The sequence below is a fragment of the Mesoplodon mirus genome (assembly GCF_964341445.2).
Source record: "Mesoplodon mirus genome assembly, chromosome: 15".
In the NCBI taxonomy this organism is placed as follows: domain Eukaryota; kingdom Metazoa; phylum Chordata; class Mammalia; order Artiodactyla; family Ziphiidae; genus Mesoplodon; species Mesoplodon mirus.
Window position 1 is genome coordinate 10110240 of NC_138991.1, and position 20318 is coordinate 10130557.

Consider the following 20318-nt stretch of genomic DNA (forward strand, 5'->3'; position numbering starts at 1 on the left):
AAAACAAACAAACAAAAACGGGTGCAATGACAGTGCTCGGTGGGGGGTGTGAGGACTGCAGGAGCTGATGCGTGTCAGGTGCTTAGATCCCAAGCGTGTGGCCCCCGGGAATTACAGTACCAGTGATAGCCGTTGTCAAGGACGACAGTGGGGTGGAGGGAGGAGCCATGCGGGCCTGGGCGGTGGCACTGGGGACCCTCCGTGTGTCCTGCTGTGTCTCTGTCATCGGGTTCCTCCCTAGGTGGTCGTCTGAACAATTCAGAGGTGGCTCTTGGAGTCTGCTGTAGTGTGAGGTCTTCAGGCGCCGGTTAAGAGCGATCGCTCTCGGGCCCACCTGCTGGACGCACAGCTGACCCTGCCCCCCACCAGCTGCAGGACTCTCAGTGTGGGAGGGGGAGGATGAGCGCGGCCACGGAGTGGGGGTGTGGGTCAAGGGAAGTAATTCACATTGACAGCCGCCACACACTGAGCGCTTTATACATGTTCTTGCTTATTGTTCTGGTAGCTGGGGAATTGCCTTCCATGTAATCATTGAGCTCTGTTCAGTTCTCTGGCATTCTGTGGGCTGCTGCTGGGTGCTACCACACCAGCCCTCTTCTAGAACCCGTGGGCAGACGGCCTAGCGAAAGTGTCCACGTGTGAGTAGGGTCCCTGCATGCTGGGTGCCTGGGGCATGTGAAGGGATCCACGCAGAGCGACTGAGCACCTGCTGTACACCAGGCCTGGGGTGAGAGGCGAGCAGTATCTGGTCTCTGACCCACAAGCTTGTGGTTGAGATTTAAGGCTGCAGACTGAGAGCTGTGTGCTGTTTGGGCAGCAGTGTGGGGTTTGTTTTTTTTTTTTTGGTTTTGGTTTTAAATTTAAAAAGTTTAATCACAGGGTCACATAGTTCAGTGTTTTTTTTTTTTATAAATTTATTTATTTGTTTGTTTTTGGCTGCATCGGGTCTTTGTTGCTGCGCGTGGGCTTTCTCTAGTTGCGGCGAGCGGGGGCTACCCTTCATTGCCATGCGTGGGCTTCTCACTGCGGTGGCTTCTCTTGTTGCGGAGCACGGGCCCTAGGCGCGCGGGCTTGGTTGCTCCGCAGCATGTGGGATCTTCCTGGACTAGGGCTCGAACCCGTGTCCCCTGCATTGACAGGCAGATTCTTAACCACTGTGCCACCAGGGAAGTCCCAGTTCAGTGTTAAAAGGTACAGAAGTGTGTACATTACACACTCAGCCTCCCTCCCACCCGCTCGGTTCACCTACCCTGTGCCCCTCCCCAGGCAACCACTCATCAGTTTCTTCAGGGTCGTTCTGGAGAAACTAACCATCTACCAAAAAAAGTACAAGTATTTTATATCTATCTATCTAGACAAACATGCATGGATGTTTCCCTTTTTTATTCAATTGTTAGTACACCTTACACACTACAACCTATTTTTTTCACTTAACAATACACCCTGGGCTTGTTCCATATCAGGACATAAAAAGCTTCTTTATTCCTTTAAATTTTTTCTTTAAAGTGGCTTAATAGGATTCCATCGAATAGATGTACTTTAAGCAGTTTACTACAGATGAGGTTTAGGTTATTTCTAGTTTGCTGTTACTAGCAATGTTATGGTGAATGGTCTTTATCCCCATTTTGGAACATATGGAATATCTCGAAGGGGAATGGTTGGGTCAAAATGAATGTCCATTTGTAATTTTGATAGCTGTCGCCAGGTTTCCCTCCCTCAGGGTAACACTGATTTAGGCCCCTCCCAGCAGTGAAGGTGCCTGTTTGGCCATCCTGACCAAGCACAGGTGTTGTTAGGCTCTTTGATCTTTGTCATCGTGCTAAGTAAAAAAATTATCTCAGTGTGGTTTTAGTTTTGCCTAGTACTTTAAAATTGAATCAGTTGCCAACATTTAAAAACTGAGTGTTTGCATCTCACAATCTATGTTTTGTCTTTGTCTTGAAGAATTGGATGGTCTCCTGGGCTTATGTAGAATTGTATCCTGGTAGCATCTGGGGGCAGCTACTTCCTTCCCATGGGATCTGGTCTCCTCAGTGTGCCCCACCCCACTGGATCCTGTGTTTATTTTTGTTCATTTATTGTTTTCTCTTACTTGCTGGGCTTCTGTAGATTTGAGTTTGCCAGTCCTGGTCTAGAGAGAAACAGGTGAGTAAGTCTAAGGGAGAACAGAGCTGCTTCCTCTTCTCTTCGGGAATAACAGAGTTGGGTTTTGACGGATAAGTAGAAGTTGGGTGATGGGCTTGCCTGAGCAAGTCTGGTGTGGATGAGTCTTGCACAGCGGTTGCGAGTTGGAGAAAAGTAAAACAGCCAGGGAAGAACTAGAAGTGCAGAGTTCTGGAGCTCACTTGCCTTGGCTGCAATCGGTGGCTTGACTGTGAGGACCTGGGATGAAAAGGTAACGGGGTGAATTTGAGTTCATAATTATTGAATCGTGGGGTTGGATGCAATGTGAGAGGTCTCATGTGCTCTGAGCAGAAAGAGACCAATAGGGGAAGACTTAAGGCACGAGAAACAGGGAGAGGCGACAGTTTCCATCATCCGTGACTGCCCCCTACCCCAGAGAACCAGAGTTAACAGTGTGTGTGTGTGTGTGTGTGTGTGTGTGTGTTTGTTTCCTAGTATTTTTTCCCATGCGTATATCAGCATATATTATTTTTATTAAAATATAGCACAATAAATTGCTTATCTTTTGCTTGCTTTTTTCCTTCCGTTTTATCACTTGGATCTTGTCCTGCCAGTGTGTGCGTCTCTACCTTATTCTTTCCAGACTACAGTCCGCTGTACAGGGGTCTTGCCGTAATGGGCATTTGGTCATTTCCAGGGTTTTGCTCTCTCTCTGTATTGCTGCTGCCGGCCTCCTAGTGCATTTCCCGTTGGTCACCAGTACCCACTATTTGTGTCCTTCTAGGTGGACTTGCTAGGCCAGAGGATCTGAGCTTTACGGTTGAAGAAGTTGCTACATTGACTTGGCTTTTTTCATTGGTAAACAGTAGTCCCACCTTATCTGAGCTTTCGCTTTCGCTTTCTATGGTTTCAGTTACCCGTAATGAACCCGAAAATATTAAATGGAAAATTCCAGAAATAAACAATTCATCAGTTTTACATTGTCCGCTGTTCCGAGTAGCATGATGAAATCTTGTGTCTTCCTTAGTCCTGCCCTGGACATGAATCATCATGCCTCTGTCCCGCATATCCTGCCGGTCGTCACTCCTGCCGGTCGTCACTTGGATGGGTCTCCATTATCAGATCAGCTGTCCCAGTATCACAGGGCTTGTGTTCAAACAACCTGTATTTTCCTTAATAATGGCCCCGAATAGTGATGTTGGCAGTTCGGACATGTCAAAGGGAAGCTGTGAAGTGCTTCTTTTAAGTGAAAAGGTGAAAGTTCTCGACTTAAAGGAAAGAAAAAAAATCGTATGCTGAGGTTGCTAAGATCCACGGTAAGAATGGATCTTCTATCAGTGAAATTACAAAGAGGGAAAAAGAAATCCGTGCTAGTTTTCGTGCACCTCAAACTGCAAAACTTATGGCCACAGTGTGTGATAAGTACTTCAGTTAAGATGAAAAAGGCATTAAATTTGTACAGTAAGGTATTTGAGAGAGACCACGTCCATATAACTTTTATTACAGTATATTGTTATAATTGTTATGTTTTATTATTGGTTATTGTTGTTAATCTCTTACTGTGCCTGATTCATAAATGAAACTTTATCACAGGTGTTTGTGTATAGGAAAAACACCGTACCGATGGAGTTCGGTGCTATCCTCAGTTTCAGGCATCCCCTGGGGGGGGGGTCTTGGACCGTATCCCCTGGATAAGGGGGACAACTATAGTCTTGTTTCTTCTCCAGACAGTAGCATTCCTGTGGCCGGAGATACTTCAGACTTCAGTGAACTACTTCCTTCTTTGCATTCTTTCAGATCCTAGATTTTATATTCTCCCGGTTTTTTAAAAAAAAAAATCTAGCCACTTCCCTGTTTCTAGAACAAAGAGCAGAAGTTTCCCTTCATACCTTCCCTTCCATTCCTTCCAGTCCCCCCCACCTGCCCCCAGGCATCTGTACTTAACAGTTTGGGTCACGTCCTTCTAGACCTGCTGTCCAATGTGGTAGCCACTAGCCACATGTGGCTGTTTTCATTCATTAAATTAATGAACTAAAATTTAAAATGTATGTTTCCAGCGCTCAACAACCATGTGTGGCTAATGGCTGGTGTGTGCGATGGTGCAGCTAGAGAACATCTCCCTCTGCACAGAAATGTCGGGGACAGTCCCGCTCTGGAGCAGCGTTCTCAGACTCGGGACGGTTGGCATTTGGGGCCAGATAATCCTCTGTGTGGGGCTGTCTTGTGCGCTGTAGGATGTTTAGCAGCATCCTTGGCTTCTACCCACTAAATGCCAGTAGCCCTTCCCTTCCCTGGAACTGCAGTCATGACAGCCAAACATCTCTCTAGACGTTGCCAAGTGTCCCCAGGGGCAAATTCACCCCCTACCCCCGTTGAGAGCTACTGCTGCAGACTATTTTCTCTATATTGCTTTTTTAAAAATTGGGGTATACTTGATGTACACTATGATATAAGTTTCAAATGTACAACCTAGTGATTCACAACTTTTAAAGGTTGTGCTCCATCTGTAGTTATTATATAATACTGGCTATATTCCCTGTGCTGTACAATAATACATCCTTGTAGCTTACTTATTTTATACATAGTAGTTGGCACCTCTTAATCTCCTTCCCCGTCTCTCCCCTCCTCACTGGCACCCTCTAGTTTGTTCTCTGTATCTGTGAGTTCTCTATGTTGCTTTTAATTTTCCTTTACTTTCTTCCTGGATCTTCCCGCCGTCAACACTGAGACTCTAGCTTCCTGGACTCCGGCTTCAGGGAAGGTGGCTACGTCATGCAGGCAATTTAGCAAATATTTACTGAGTGCCTGCTGAGTGGCACCAGGGTGGAGACGATCATTTCTTTGGATGCCAGCTCCTTGTCGCAGTAGTTACGTTCTCCAGAAACATTGTTCCCTTGGCGTGTCCCTCTCTAATATTTGCTTTTCCTTTCATTTGGCCAGATCGTGTGAAAACACTGCACATCTGGTTGGCAGGCTATTGGCTATCAAAACCTTTGTTTATTTTAGAGTCAAGTCATAAGGAAGTCCATTTTGGTTTCCTTTTGTTTAAATTGTCTAAGCTGGAAGCAGTGTAGACTAGATTATTTCTAGCCTTACATCTTAACCTAGTTGAATAGCTGTTGCTATTCAGGTGAGAAAATTTTCATGTTTTCTTTTTTCAATCTGGAAAAATAACTGAAGAGAAATAATATCTACTTTTAATTGAATGCCTGTTATGTGCTAGGCATTATCTTACACCCTTTATATATAAAATCCTTAGTCTTGGTAGTAATTCAGCAAGGCGGGTCTTGCTGTCATTTTACAGATAGGGAAAGTGGGAATCACAGAAGATGAATTGTCCAGGGGCACACAGCTGGTGTGGAGCGGGGCTGGGATTTGCGCACAGGCCCATCTGGTTTAAAAGCTGGTGTTTATTCCTCTAGCCCACGTGGTCCTGCTGTTCTGAAACTGTGACTCTTGCTTGTTACTTCTTTTTCAGCCTCTACATTAATTTCTCGCACTCGGGGGCTCTATCTGGTAGCCCATCTCCCCAGCCTGTCTAGAATGTGGGATAGGAGTTAATTTGTCTGGGAAAGTGACAGCTCAGTTTGGTGTTGAGAAGCAACAGCAGGGTGACAGCTGCCACCCCACAGCTCCAGGCAGCTCCCCCCCTTGGACCTCCGGGGTGCTGACGTCCACCCCTGGACAGACGGGGTGTGGCGGCAGCTGATAGAAGAAAAAAGAGTCGTGGGTATAAATCCAGATGTCACGGGGGAGCCTGGCTGCCGCCTCTTCTGCTTTAACTGACCTGGGGGCCGGGGCAGGACTTCGTCATTTGTAAATTTGCCACCAAGCCCAAGGCTTCTACTGCAGGACAGTAGTTCCCCAAATAGCAGGTGACGGCTCCAGGTGCTACAGTGATCCTAAGTAATTCATGGACAGAAACTAAATCACATTGAGATGTATAGCGAGACACTTCCTTTTTCAGTTTTCCTTTTAACCCTGTCAGGGCCCACTTTTGAATAGCAGAAGAAACTGGCAAGCAGGCAGCAGGCTGGGGGCTGGGAGCCGCTGTATCTGGAATTTAGTAACATTTGCTTCTCATTGTGTTGATTTTGATGTTTACCTTCTATTTATGGCAAGTGATACTGGCCATAAATGATATTTTCCATTTATGATAGTGGTTACCTTTTAAGACACATTTACGTACTGATAAATAAAATCCAAGTCAGGAGTCCTCAACCAGGGCACAATGGCACTTGAGGCTGCATCGTTCTTTGTGGTGGGTGCTGTCCTGGGCTTTGTAGGATGTTTAGCAGAATCTTGGCCTCCTCTACCTACTAGATACCAGTAACTAACCCCCTTCTCCCTGTTGAGAATCGCTGATTTAAGGTATGCAAATTGAGGCAACCTTATGAAGTTAGAAAGTAGAATTAGTTGGATATGGTAGAAATCCCGTGTGTGTGAAAAGGGCTGAAGTTTGGGAAACTCTTTGGGCAAATTGCCTTCAGTTGTGGGGTCCACTTGCTGATGTTCCTGTGGCATTGAGGTTTGTTCAAGAGCGAGATGCCTTTCAAGGAGATGACTTGAAAGAGCTGCTCTAAAGCAGCACCGTCTAGTAGAACCTCTGCCATGCTGGAATGTTCTGCATCAGCACCATCCAGTCCATAGCCACTGACCACCTGTGGCCATGGAGCACTCAGAATGTGGCTGCTGAGAATGAGGAATTTAACTCTTTTATTTAAGTAACTTAAATGTAAAGCTACCATGTTGGACATCACAGGTCTAAAGAAATCAGTGTGCAGACGTCAGGATGACAGACTGCAGGCTTTAAAAGCTTAGAAGTAAAGACACACAAACCAAGAGGAATGCATCTTTAAGGACGGTCCAGCCACGTGGCAGACAGGACTATCAGACAGGTTAACTGCACCCACTTAACATGGGCTTTAGCAAAGTAAAATAAAAACCAGTGTACTAGTGCCTAAGACTTGAGAAGCCCAGGGAACCGACAGACCTACACTCGCCCCCGAGGTGGGCAGGAGCCTCCTGTGGTTTCTGCATCTTCCTTGTGACTCCATTTTCAGGCAGACTCTCCTAAACAGGAGCAAGGTGGCTTCTTGCAACTCCAGGCTTGTTTTCTGCCACCTTAACAACCCCAGGGTGAAGAGCATGTCTTTTCTGGAATTTCTAGCAAAAATCCCAGCCAGGCCTCTCATTGGCCCTTTCTCTGAGCCCATCACCATGCCGAGGGCTCTGCTTGGCCAAGCCTGGATCCTGGGCTTGTCATGCCTGGAGCTCAGAGGTGGGGTTGGCCTCAGGTGGAAAGATGGAGGGAAATGGACTTATTAAATTATGATACAAGAGTAACTGTAGGCTATAGAAGAAAACTGTATGGTAGCCTAGGCTAAGGGACTGAATCTGAGGTGGGACACACTTGGACGGGGGCCCCTCCCCTAAGGCTGGGGTGCAGACCTGGTTGGAGACAGTATAGTTCAGGCCACTGGATGGCAGGACCAGAGCTGGTCTGCAGGTGGGACAAGCCAGAAAGCAATCTCAGGGGTACCGATGGGGTGGCAGGCACAGCTGGTGGTTGACACATTGGGTGTACAATGGGAGTGAGGGCACCGGAGCTCACAGTGTCCCTGGTGGGACACTAAGGGCCACAGTGACAGGAGGACCTTGGGAGACAAACCTGGGGGTGAGGAAATCAAGGCACTGGTGTGGAGGAGGCCTGGGGCATGGGATGTCCATATCGAGAGGGCCCTGGGAAGGTGACCCCTGGGCCACAGTGGGGCTTGAAAGCCTTGAGGGACAGCATGTGCTGGGCGCCTGGCTGGCCAGAGCACCATTCGATGGCCTCACTCAACGCACTGCTGAGCCGCCCACTGTGCCACAGCCTGGAAACCACAGGTGAGCTTTTTCCTCCGGTGGTGTCCCTCCAGCGCCCTCTACTGAGAAGGCTTAGCATTTCACTGACTGTAAAGGAGAGGCAGAAAGGAGTCTGTCCACCTCCCAGAGCGGGCATGGAAGGGTGACTGGGGAGCTGGGAGCCAACGCATTGATGTGAAGATTAATGAATGAGTGTGGGGGGCAGGGCAGCTGCTGTGCATGCAGAAGAGCTCCAGTTTGAGCAGCCTGAGAGCCCTCATTCTCTATGGCCCCTAAGGATAATTTTATGTCATGAAGAGAGACTAGGAAAAAAAAAACCAGAGCTGTGAAATAATTGTGCCGATGGGGCTGTTGTTAATGGCTGTGCAGGGTACTCTCAGGCTCTTAGCTCAGGATCTGGATCAGACAGACCTGGGCTTAAAGTCGGCTTCCACCACTCGGTAGTAGCTGGAGCTGATGTAGCAGTAGATCTTGAGCAGGTAATGGAGTCCTCTCTGGGCCTCAGTTTATCCATCATGAAAATGGGGATGATGCTAGTACATACCATGTAGGATTGTTGTGAACATTAAGTGAAGTAAGACATTATTTTTTAAAGAGAATACACTTCTGCATCCATAACATTTTGAGAATCTGTATCTTTCTCATCACCCCTCACGGCCACCACCCTAGTCTTTGCTTGCCTGGATAACGGCAACAGCTTTCTAAATGATCCTTCTGTTTCCAATTTTTTTGGTTAATGTACAGCTTGATTAAGATATAGTTCACATACCCTGCAGTTCACCTCTTTAAAGTATATAATTTCAGCAATTTTTAGTATATTCATTGAGTTGTGCAGCCATCACCACAATGTTAGAACACTTCACCATCTGCCAAAGAAGCCTCACACCTGTTACCTGTTTCTCCTTGTGCCCACGGCAGTGTCTTCTCTGCTCAGAAGCCAGAAGGACCTTTAAAAAAATGTAACTCGGGAATTCCCTGGCCGTCCAGTGGTTAGGACTCTGTGCTTCCATTGCAGGGGCATGGGTTTGATCCCTGGTTGGGGAACTAAGATCCTGCAAACCGTGAGGCATGGCCAAAAAAAATTAAATCAGATCATGCCACCCTGTGCTTGTAACCCTTCAGTGATCCCCACTGTGGATGGAGTAAAATCCAGACTCCTTGCCCTGGTGACAAGGCCCTGTGTCGTCTGCCCTCTCCTTCTCTTCCGACCTCATCTTTTTCTTGCGGTACGTGGGCCTCTCACTGTTGTGGCCTCTCCCGTTGCGGAGCACAGGCTCCGGACGCGCAGGCTCAGCGGCCATGGCTCACGGGCCCAGCTGCTCCGTGGCATGTGGGATCTTCCCGGACCGGGGCACGAACCCGTGTCCCCCGCATCGGCAGGCGGACTCTCAACCACTGCGCTACCAGGGAAGCCCCGACCTCATCTTTTACCTTCTCCCCCGTGTTCGGTGCATTCCAGCCACACTGGTCTTCTTTCCCTGCAGATGTGTGTCAGGCTGCTTCCTACCTCTGGATCTTTGCCCTTGCGGTTCTGATCTGCCTAGATGGCACTTCCTTGCCTGGTTGCATGGATGTTTCTTCTTGTCACTCAGCTCAGCTGTCACCCCAGCCTTCCTGACCACCCAGTCTCCCTGAGCCACACCCCTTCCCCCACTGCTTCTCTTATCCCATGCCTTATTTTATTTTGGATAGCTGTTCACTGTCTCTCTTCCTCCCCATGGGAGGAGGACCTTGTCTGTCTTGCTCACTGTTGAATGCCCTAGGTGAGGACCTGCATCCTGTGAGTGCACAGGACATTCTAGGTGAATGAATGTGTGACAAAAAGGGAGCAATGATCACTTGTCTTATTACTGTTATTATTAGATACTCAGTAAATACTATTGACCTAAAAGTCGTTGAAAGTGTGCAGCTTATATCCAGTGCAGGTAGAAAGTGAATAAACAAGGTGACAATCAAGGTGATTAAATGAGATGGGCTTGGGGCTAGTGACACTGGGCTCAGGTGACACAAAGTCCTTATTTTACCCTGTGCCAAATGCTTATTACCCTTTGTTGCAATGAGATTGTGAGGAAGTAGAAGAGAAGGATCCTGTTCCTGTTCCAAAGTTAGGTCCCCACAGGAGCTGGAGTCGTAGTTGGACCAGACGAGCACTTAATAAATGCTTACTGTTGTGGATTTAGCTAAAAAAAAAAAAAAAAAAAGAAATGCACATTTAGTCCCGTAGGTAAGATACGTACAGTGTGACGGAAGAATAAGGAGGAAAGGGCGCTCCTTCTGCCTCCTTCCCAAAGGAAACCGCTGGTGTCAGCTGTCAGGGAGGTTTTCTGCATTGGCGAGCATAATCTGCACGTTATCCTCTTGATTTCATGCAAAGAATGGCATCCTGGACACACCTTTCAGCTCCTTTCTGATTTAGCATATCTTGCAAATGGGGCTGTTTAGCGCATACAGCTCTATCTCCTTCTTCAAAGACTGTTGAGCATTCCATTGTATGGATGTTCCCTGCTTATTTGACCAGCCGCCCTCTGATGACCGGTTAGGTGGGGTTCCAGTCTTTGCTACCACGTGCGGGCTGCCCTGAATGACCTGCCCCTGTGTACGTGCACGCCTGCCGGTTCAGTCACGGAGAGTTTAACTTGGTAGCTGGCTGTGTGGAACCTTCTGCCAGGACAAAACAGACAAAACTCATAAACAGCCTGACGGTATGTCACTCTCTTAAATTCATTCGTCAGCTTTCATTAGAAACACTCAGCTCTGGGAGTCGTCATTACAGGATTATCATAGGATGGGGAGAGACTGGCTGGTTCACAGAAAAGTCAGTGACCATGGGTAGGTATCTGCAGATTGAAGGGTGTGCTTCTGTCAAATGCATCCTACCTCCCTCATTCAGTGCTTTGCGTCCACGGATGGCCAGCTTGGGTGACGCACACCCAGGAGCAGGGATGGGGCTGGACATCTCAAGGTTTCTGTGTGTGTCTCTCGCCAACAGGAATGAGTTATTAGAAGTGAAACCCATTCTCGGGAGAGCTACCGCCATCCTCCCCACCCCAGCCCTAGCACTGGTTTACCGGAACCAGGATGCTATTTTTAAGAAAGAGCATCGTGTTTCATCCTGGAAATTTTGAGCATCTGAGCAGGCAACTTGCTGGCTTGCTAATCTTTAGAGTCCCGATGCCCAGGGCCTGTGTGTGCTCAGCTCTGCACCCCAGTACCTGGGCAGGGCCTGCCTGGCCCTTAGGAGGAGGGGGAGATGGTGGGTCCGCAGGTGACAAGTGATTATGTAAGTCGTCATGGCCATGTCTGGATGGGTTGCCTTCAGCTGGCAGCATCTGAAGGGGCTGGTAGGGCGGGGGTTCCTTCCTCCCAGCCTGTGGGAGGGGGCGGGGAGGTGAACAGTTCAGCCTGGGGTCTTTCCACGAAAGACCCTTAACGAATGCTCGTAATTCTCAAAATGCCTGTTTAGAGCCGCTCCTGAAGGATGGGCTGCCTTTTTTTGTCACGAGTGAGGATGGGCGTGTGTGTCTCAGAGCAGCTGAGTTTTGCCAGAGCCGGGCAGGTGTCCCTGGCTTCACACAGGCGACCTGAGGGCAGGCGTGCCTGGTGAGCTGCCCTCCGGGGGCGGCCCTGGGAGTCAGTTTGCCTACAGCTGGCACGCTGGCCTGTCTCCAGGTTATGCGGGGCGCCGAGTCACCATCTTCCTGGCGTGTTCCTCCAGCATGTTGCTAAAACGGGGAGCCGAGTATGGAAGGAGATTCTTTCCCTTCTCTTTTTGTATAGTAATCTTGGTGTGACCAGCACCCTTGATAGCATGTGGGGTGGGAAGACACTGGGTTTCAGAATAAGATGGACCTGGTTCAAGGCCAGACTCAGCGGTTTCTCACATCTAGGCAAACTCGGGTGCTTTATTCAGCTGTCCTGAGCTTTCCTCTCTCACCTGCAGAATGGCAAAGTGATAACAGTACTTGCTGCTCTGTATTTACTTTTTTAACTTAAATCTTATTTCACAAACGAATCCTACGTTTTGAAATAATTTGGGCTTGGGGACGAAGCATCTTTGATTTGGACCACAGCGTCTTAGGCGCCTCAGCTGTGTTTTCCCCTCTCATTGAAGGATGAAGCCCCAGATGGGGCTGTGGTTCTGACCCAGTGAAGATGCTTTAGAGAAAGACGTTCTGGGAAGAGTGGATGGGTGTGGGCGTGGCCTTGACGGTGTGGGTGTGTCTTTCCCACAGGTGCTGCGAGTGGCTGAGATGCTGTGGTGCAGGGGAGCCCAGGCCCCGCACGGTCTGGTTGGGGCACCCCGAGAAGAGGGACCAGAGATACCCTCGAAATGTCATCAACAATCAGAAGTACAACTTCTTCACCTTTTTGCCTGGGGTATGTACGGGCAGGGGCAACATCGTTTTCTTCTTCCTACACCAAATGTATGCAGTGGTACCAGTCTTAGAAGACTGAAGTCCCTGTGGCAGATTTTGTGAACGCTCCGTCTTTTCCATGTCACCTCAGCCACTGGCCATTCATCTTCCCTGGTCCTGAGCACCTGGAAGGGGGCTGCCTTCTGTCTGCAAGGCTGTGAGACTCCACTTGATTGGTTAGAATAACTTCACATTTATTTGGTGTGTTGGACCTAAGAGTGAAAAAGATATTTTGAGGACGTAGCTTTGTTCCAAAAAAAACGAAAGTCAGGAGAGGACTTCCCTGGTGGCGCAGTGGTTAAGAATCCGCCTGCCGATGCAGGGGATACGGGTTCGTGCACCGGTCCGGGAGGATCCCATATGCCGCGGAGCGGCTGGGCCCGTGAGCCACGGCCGTTGAGCCTGCGCGTCCGGAGCCTGTGCTCCGCAACGGGAGAGGCCACAACAGTGAGAGGCCCGCGTACCGCAAAAAAAAAAAAAAAAAAAGAATCTGCCTGCCAATGCAGGGGACACGGGTTCGAGCCCTGGTCCAGGAAGATCCCACATGCCGTGGAGCAGCTAAGCCCGTGCGCCACAACTACTGAGCCTGCGCTCTAGAGCCCGTGAGCCACAACTACTGAAGCCCGTGCTCCACAAGAGAAGCCACCACAATGAGAAGCCCGCACACTGCAACGAAGAGTAGCCCCTACTCGCCACAAGTAGAGAAAGCCTGTGCACAGCAACAAAGACCCAATGCAGCCAAAAATAAATAAATTTATTTAAAAAAAATCAGTGCTTACATTCCCCCCCACCCCTCATTATCATGAAACACATATTTGGAACAGGAAAGTTGGGAGATAAAAGTGTAGAGATTTTTTTTTTAAGGTAAATTTTAACACTATCATCCAGAGAGACTTTCTATTAACATGTTTGCTAATTTTTTTTTCAATTGAAGTCACTTCTTTTTTTTAAATTTATTTTTCCTGCATTGGATCTTTATTGCTGCACGCGGGCTTTCTCTAGTTGCGGCAAGCGGAGGCTACTCTTCCTTGTGGTGCACGGGCTTCTCACTGCAGTGACTTCTTTTGTTGCAGAGCACGGGCTCTAGGCGCGCGGGCTTCAGTAGTTGTGGCACGTGGGCTTCAGTAGTTGTGGCTTGCAGGCTCTAGAGCGCAGGCTCAGTAGTTGGGGTACACGGGCTTAGTTGCTCCGCGGCATGTGGGATCTTCCCGGACCAGGGCTCGAACCCGTGTCCCCTGCAATGGCAGGCGGACTCTCAACCACTGCGCCACCAGGGAAGCCCGTTTGCTAATGTTTTGCATAGTATTTTACTCTGCAGTCATCCCTTTTGTTCGTTAACTAACACAAATCCATGGACAAGTACTCTGAAAACCTCGCCCCTAAAACACCCTTAAGTTAAACATCTATTTTTATCTACTGTGGCCTCCAAAATACGCTGACTGACTTCAGAAGCAGCAGCAGCAATCGGTTCCAAAGCTGGAAGAAAAAAAAAAAATCACTGTTTGATTTATTGAGGGAGAACATGGAAATGCAAATACCTTACACTGTAGCTTAAGGTCAACCTGAATGTTTCTTTTTTTTATTTTGGGCGGTACGCCGGTCTCTCACTGCTGTGGCCTCTCTCGTTGTGGAGCACAGGCTCCGGACACGCAGGCTCAGCGGCCATGGCTCACGGGCCCAGCCGCTCTGCGGCATGTGATCCTCCCGGACCGGGGCACGAACCCGTGTCCCCTGCATCGGCAGGCGGACTCTCAACCACTGCGCCACCAGGGAAGCCCACCCTGAATGTTTCTTTAAGGGTGATTTTGAGTACATTTATTGCTGCCTGGCTTACCCCCCTCTCCCAGCCCCTTAAAGCTCAGTATCTTTTTTTTTTTTTAATTAATTAATTAATTAATTAATTTTTGGCTGCGTTGGATCTTTGTTGCTGCGCGTGGGCTTTCTCTAGTTGTGGCGAGTAGGGGCTGCTCTTCGTTGTGGTGCGTGGGCTTCTCATTGCGGTGGCTTCTCTCTTTGCGGAGCACGGGCTCTAGGTGTGTGGGCTTCAGTAGTTGTGGTATGTGGGCTCAGTAGTTGTGGCACACGGGCTTAGTTGCTCTGAGGCATGTGGGATCTTTCCAGACCAGGGGTCGAACCCGTGTCTGCTGCATTGGTAGGCGGATTCTTAACCACTGCGCCACCAGGGAAGTCACAAGCTCAGTATCTTAAGTCAAGTGAAAGTTTATTTCTCGTTCATGGAAATTCTGAGGCAGATCAGGCCATTCTCCTCCATCTCACAGCTACACCATCTGGAATACGTGGGCACCCACGTCTCCATAGCAGGGCAAGAGCGAGGGGCCGGACAGTGCTCCGAAGGGACACGTCATTTCTGTTCATTGCCCAATGGCCAAACGAGCCAGGGGGATCAGTGTCACTTCCAGGGCATGTGGGGGCAGTTGAAACTCTGCCAGAACCCTCCTGCCACGTGGGATGAACATCTGCTGTAGTTATTGTATGGCGTTGAGATCATACAGTGGGGGTATCCGTTTATCTCACTCGTTTGATTCAGTCTTAAGCATAAGCATTTCCCACTAAAACCTCTTCAACAACATTTTGAGTGCCCTTTCCTGTACTTACAAAATAGTTTAAGAAGGGACTTCCCTGGCGGTCCACCGGTTAAGACGTTGCACTTCCACTGCAGGGGGCGTGGGTTTGATCCCTGGGTGGGGAGCTGAGATCCCACGTGCTGCTCTGCGTGGCCAAAAACTAGGGAAAAAAAAGTTTCCGACTTTCCTGGTGGCGCAGTGGTTAAGAATCCGCCTGCCAGTGAAGGGGGCACGGGTTCCGTCCCTGGTCCAGGAAGATCTCACATGCCGCGGAGCAACTAAGCCCGTGTGCCACAACTACTGAGCCTGCGCTCTAGAGCCCGTGCTCCGCAACAAGAGAACCCACGGCAACAAGAAGCCCGTGCACCGCAACTAGAGAAAGCCCGTGCACAGCAACGAAGACCCAACGCAGCCATAAATTAAAAAAAAAAAAAAAAAAGTTTAAGAAATAAAATCTCACAACTATAGCCGAAGCCTCCAGCATACCCTCCCTGCCCGGAGGTCCCCACTGTCTTGAATCTGGTGTTTATAATTCCCACGTGTATTATTTGCTTCTTTACTTTGACAAATCATGTTTTCATCGCCCAGGTGTATTTTCCTATACAACATGTAGAGGTGTGTAAACTGTATGTACCGGTACCATGGGAGTTTTGTTCTTCCGGGGGAGTGTTTTGAAATGTCACTCATCTCCCTCTAAGCCCGCCCATCTGCATCAGACCAGCCTCAAGTGTCTTCTCTCTCCTCTCTCTCCATTCCAGGTGCTGTTTAACCAGTTCAAATACTTCTTCAACCTCTACTTCCTACTTCTCGCCTGCTCCCAGTTCGTCCCTGAAATGCGACTGGGAGCACTGTACACCTACTGGGTTCCCCTGGTGAGTCAGTCGGGTCGTCTGTTCAGTAACAGCAGAGGTTGGGCGGCAGAGGTTCTTTGTCCTCCAAGCACCTGGAATGGGACTCGGCCTCTCAAGGGAGAGGACACCCTCAGGCCAACACGCTGGGAACCCCTGAGGTCTTCATGGTGAAGCTCCGTTTCTCCCACTTCCAGGGTCAACCGTAGTGATGCCTGTGCTACTCGTTCCTTCTGTCTGTCAGCTGTTCAGTCTTTTCTTGTTTCAGCAAATAGTTCTGCATGCTTATCATGAATCACTTGGTTCCAGGCTCTGGCACACAGCGGTCATGAGAAAGGCAAATCCTCCGACTCTGTGCATTGTGCTCTTTGAATTGTTTTCTGTTTATTATGTAGACTATTTCAGCGTGCAGGGTTGACACAGGAACAGATTCTATGCTTCAGTGTATATGGAGGGTGACAGGCCCGACGCCCCTCCATCCTTCTTGTGCCGCCTTTTCTTTCTTCCTGCCTTTTTGGAAATGGTTATTGAGCACCTGCTGTGTGCCAGCCACGGTGCTGGGCACTGGGGATGCAGCAGTGACTGAAACGTAGAAAAATTCCTGCCCTCGCCGAGTTGACTTTCAGTGGGGACAGACAGTAAACAGTTGAGCGTAATTGTTTCAAGTTGTGAAACTGCTGTGAAGGTAGTAGAAGGTCGTAGGGCAAATGGGGCATCCCAGGCACAGTTAGTATTTGTTGAGTGGATGCAGGTGGGAGATGTGGAGGGGCAGTCTTAGCCAGGGTGGCCGGGAAAGGCCTCTTGAGGAGGTGATGGGAAGAAAAGGAGGAGGGTGGGAGGATCCCAGGTTCAAGGAGCAGCAGTGCAAAGGCCCTGCGTTCATCACATGCTTAGAGTATTTGAAGAACAGAAAGAAGCCCAGCACATCTGGGGCACAGAGAGGGTGAAACTGACATTTCCTTTCCTCCAGAGACATTATGAAATATAATTATTTTTCATTACGCAGGGCTCGGAAGGAGCACTCGGATTCTCTGTTCACAAATCTCGTTAAATTTTTCATTGGGAGAAGATTGTTAAAGTAGAAAAGATGTTTCCTCCTTAAGGAAACAAAAACACACATTCTTTTGGATGTTAAGGATTTGGTGCACAGGCACTTAGGGAGCAGAGGAAGTGGATGCCAAGGGCCCCGGGAGCGGGGGTCCACACGCCATCGGTGCTACGTTAATCAGACAGGGTTAATCAGACAGGTCGTGTCAGCAGTTCCAGCCCTGGGAAGGAGGGTGGTTCATTTCTTCCACACAGGCAGCGGAGGTGCTTTTGGGATGCGGGAATTGTTCTTTTCTGCTCTGAGTCATTTGTGGGTGAGGTAGGATGTTGGGATAACAGACATTCCTGTCTGCATCAGGGTGTGTGCTTTTACACAGTGAGTGTCGCTAACTCAGAGGCCAGGCTGATAGAAGCGGGGGGCTCTTGTCCCATCTCAAAGCGGAAGATGCTGCTTTGTTCCATCAGCTGCAAATAGAGTTGCCAGGCCCAAGAGGTAGAAACTTCGGAGTTTTACTGGAAATACCCTAATTTTATTTAGTTTTTTAGTTCCACAGGGGTTTGCTACATACCTATATAAAGTCAAACTGTAAGTCAGTTATTTAAGAAAAGTTAGTCTGCAATGTGTATAAAATATCATCTATCACCCTGCCTTTTACTGATTACCTTTTTAAAGTATAGTTATTTGAAAGGTAATACAGTCACATGATTCAGGAAACGTGTAAAAGGGTACCTCATGAAAAATCTCCCTTTTATCCAGTTCCACCCCCAGAACACTGTCATTCATTTCTTTTTCCTTCTTCCAAAGTTTACAAACAATGAATAAATTTTTTTCTGGACTGGCTTCTGCCATTTACCATAATTTTTGAAAATTGAAGTATAATTGACATACAACATTAAATTTAAAAATCTTGTCTTTTCCCTGCTCCCTAACGCTCCTTTTTAGAAAAAAGGTTACAAGATATACACAGTGCTGAATCTTTTTTTTTCTAATTTCCAGCATCTCTTTCCCTTGATTTTCAAATGTTGCTAACTCATTTACAAAATGTTAAAGCACTGTGTGGAGTGAGCACACCCCTTCTCTTGGTGGTCTGTCTGCAGGCTGCCGGTTTGCAGTCTCTGCTCTGCTTGAGGCTATACGGGTTTCCTTGGTACCTCATATTGGTGCCTTCTGGGCTCAGGAACCCTCGACTGGGAGTGTGGGATGACCAGATCCCACCTCTCAAATCTTGTCTGTTGGGTTCTCCCCAAACCCCAGATCGTGCTGCTTTACTGCCTGCAAAACGCCCTCTGTTCATTTTTCTTTTCCTTTATCAACTACGAAGGGACTCTACAAAGGGACTTATCCTTTTTTTAAAAAAATATTTATTTATTTGGCTGCATCGGGTCTTAGTTGCAGCATGCAGGATCTTCATTGCGGCACGCGGGCTTCTCTAGTTGCGGCGCGTGGGCTTCCCTCTAGTTGTGGCGCAGGCTGCAGAGTGCACGGGCTCAGTAGTTGCAGCACGAGGGCTTAGTTGCCCCGCGGCATGCGGGATCTTAGTTCCCCAACCAGGGATCGAATCCATGTCCCCTGCATTGGAAGGGCGGATTCTTAACCACTGGACCACCAGGGAAGTCACCCGGGACTCATTATTTTTGGAGAAAAATTTGAAGGAGAAGCAGCACAGCAAAAATCCCTACCTGTGCAGCCACCTCCTGAGATGGCCCAGCTGTGTTTCTGGCCTGTTTCCTTTCAGTCTCTTCTTACACGTGCCTGTTTTACATACACTCTAACTTAACACGATAGTAAAGTATGTATTATGTAAGTGCAGTTGGACCCTAAGGTGTTCGAGAAGGCAGCTGTGTGTCTCCCCCTCTCCCTGCCTTTACCGTCTCAAGCATGATATCTGGTCTGTGCTCTCTCCCCTCAAGGTATTTATCTGCCCAGCCTGTCATATAAACCCATCGTCCGGACGATTTTTGGGGTGCACCCCTACAACCTTGTTCGCGTTGGCGTTGGCACGTGTGTTGGGGAGGGAACTTTGGCCATCTTGGGCATAAATTTTTCATTCTGTTAACCAAGAGTCATGTGCATGACTCAGAGAAGACGGAATTATGCAGGAGAAATAGTGGGGTTGGAAATGAGATCAGCTCTATCGAAATTTTCCACAGTGGTTACTGGAGATTCCCATGGACTGGAGGCAAAACAGACGGGTAGAGAAAAAAGATTCTTCACTCGAGAAAGAAGAACATGGGGCAAAGGAGCATAAGGAGCCTGCTTGAGATCATGCTAGGGTGTGGAGAGGATGTGAAGCCCCACAGAGACGGACACCCGTTTTCTTTTTCTAAGGACTGGGCTTTGGAATATCCGAAAAGGCTTTGGGATGTGTGTGGGGTGTGTGTACGAGGATATTCTGTGCAGCATGGTGTATGTTACTCAGACGCTGGAAGCAAGCAAATGTCCATCGGTGGTTACCTGAACGCTGGTCCAGCAAAACTGTGGAATGCTGCCCCGGAGTCAGGAAGGATGCAGTCACTCCAGTGATGCTGACACGACACGGTGTGACTCATCTTTTTCTTTGCGTGAAAAAAGTAAGTTTCAGGATAACATGGACAGCATACTCCCATTTTTATCACCCTCTCCCCAACAAGAAGTGTTTTTGCACACTTGTGCAGGTAAATACATGGAGGTCTGGAAGGTTCTTCACCGAAGCTAGTGTTTATCTTTGGAGCTGGGGGTTGCCTTTTATTCTTTTAAGTGTTTTTTATCTTTATGTGCAGAGACCTCTGTCTTAAGTCACCTCAGTGTGCCTCTATGGAAGTTGGAAAGGTATAGGAAGCTACATAGATCAGACGTGCATTCAGGGTGTTTGAAACCATTCAGAACAGAGTTGCTCCCTCCACAGGGGGAGGCCACATTGGTTCTTGGGGCTGGTGACCGAGGATCAAAACGTTGAACGCAACTTGATGGTAGGTACTATTCCCTTTTCTGTCCCTAGTGTGTATTCTGTACATTAGCACCGGTGATGCCGACTCCAGGGTCTCAGGAAATGCAATGGGGTGAACCATGGGGGCCGGGATGACCTGGAGGGCTGCCACCCTTCTAAAAGAGGGCCCGACCCCAGTCCTAGCCCACGTCTCCTCTCTGAAATGATGCTCAGAATTTCCAGGAGAAGCCAGAAGGCCTGACTTCCAATGTAAGCAGCTGAATCACCTGGTTTCCCTGGGACTCTGGCTGTAGAGAGAAGACAGGTGGGTTACCAGCAGCCTCTGGCAGTCTTGAGGTTATTTATTTATTTAGTTAGTTAGTTGTGCTAGGTGTTAGTTGTGGCAGGCAGTCTCCTTAGTTGCAGCTTGCTGGCCTCTAAGTTGCAGCACATGGGATCCTTAGTTGTGGCATGTGAACTCTTAGTATGGCACGCGTGTGGGATCTAGTTCCCTGACCGGGGATT

General features: G+C 48.5%; 1 protein-coding gene across 1 annotated transcript in view; it reads left to right on the plus strand.

Moving 5' to 3' along the window:
• The window catches only part of ATP9A (ATPase phospholipid transporting 9A (putative)), a 135538-nt gene that overhangs the window by 15145 nt on the left and 100075 nt on the right, over positions 1 to 20318 (plus strand). Inside the window, exons 2-3 of the mRNA XM_082600340.1 lie at positions 12225 to 12369; positions 15751 to 15864. Coding sequence (XP_082456466.1) covers positions 12225 to 12369; positions 15751 to 15864 — 259 coding nt within the window. The remainder of the gene's footprint in view (positions 1 to 12224; positions 12370 to 15750; positions 15865 to 20318) is intronic.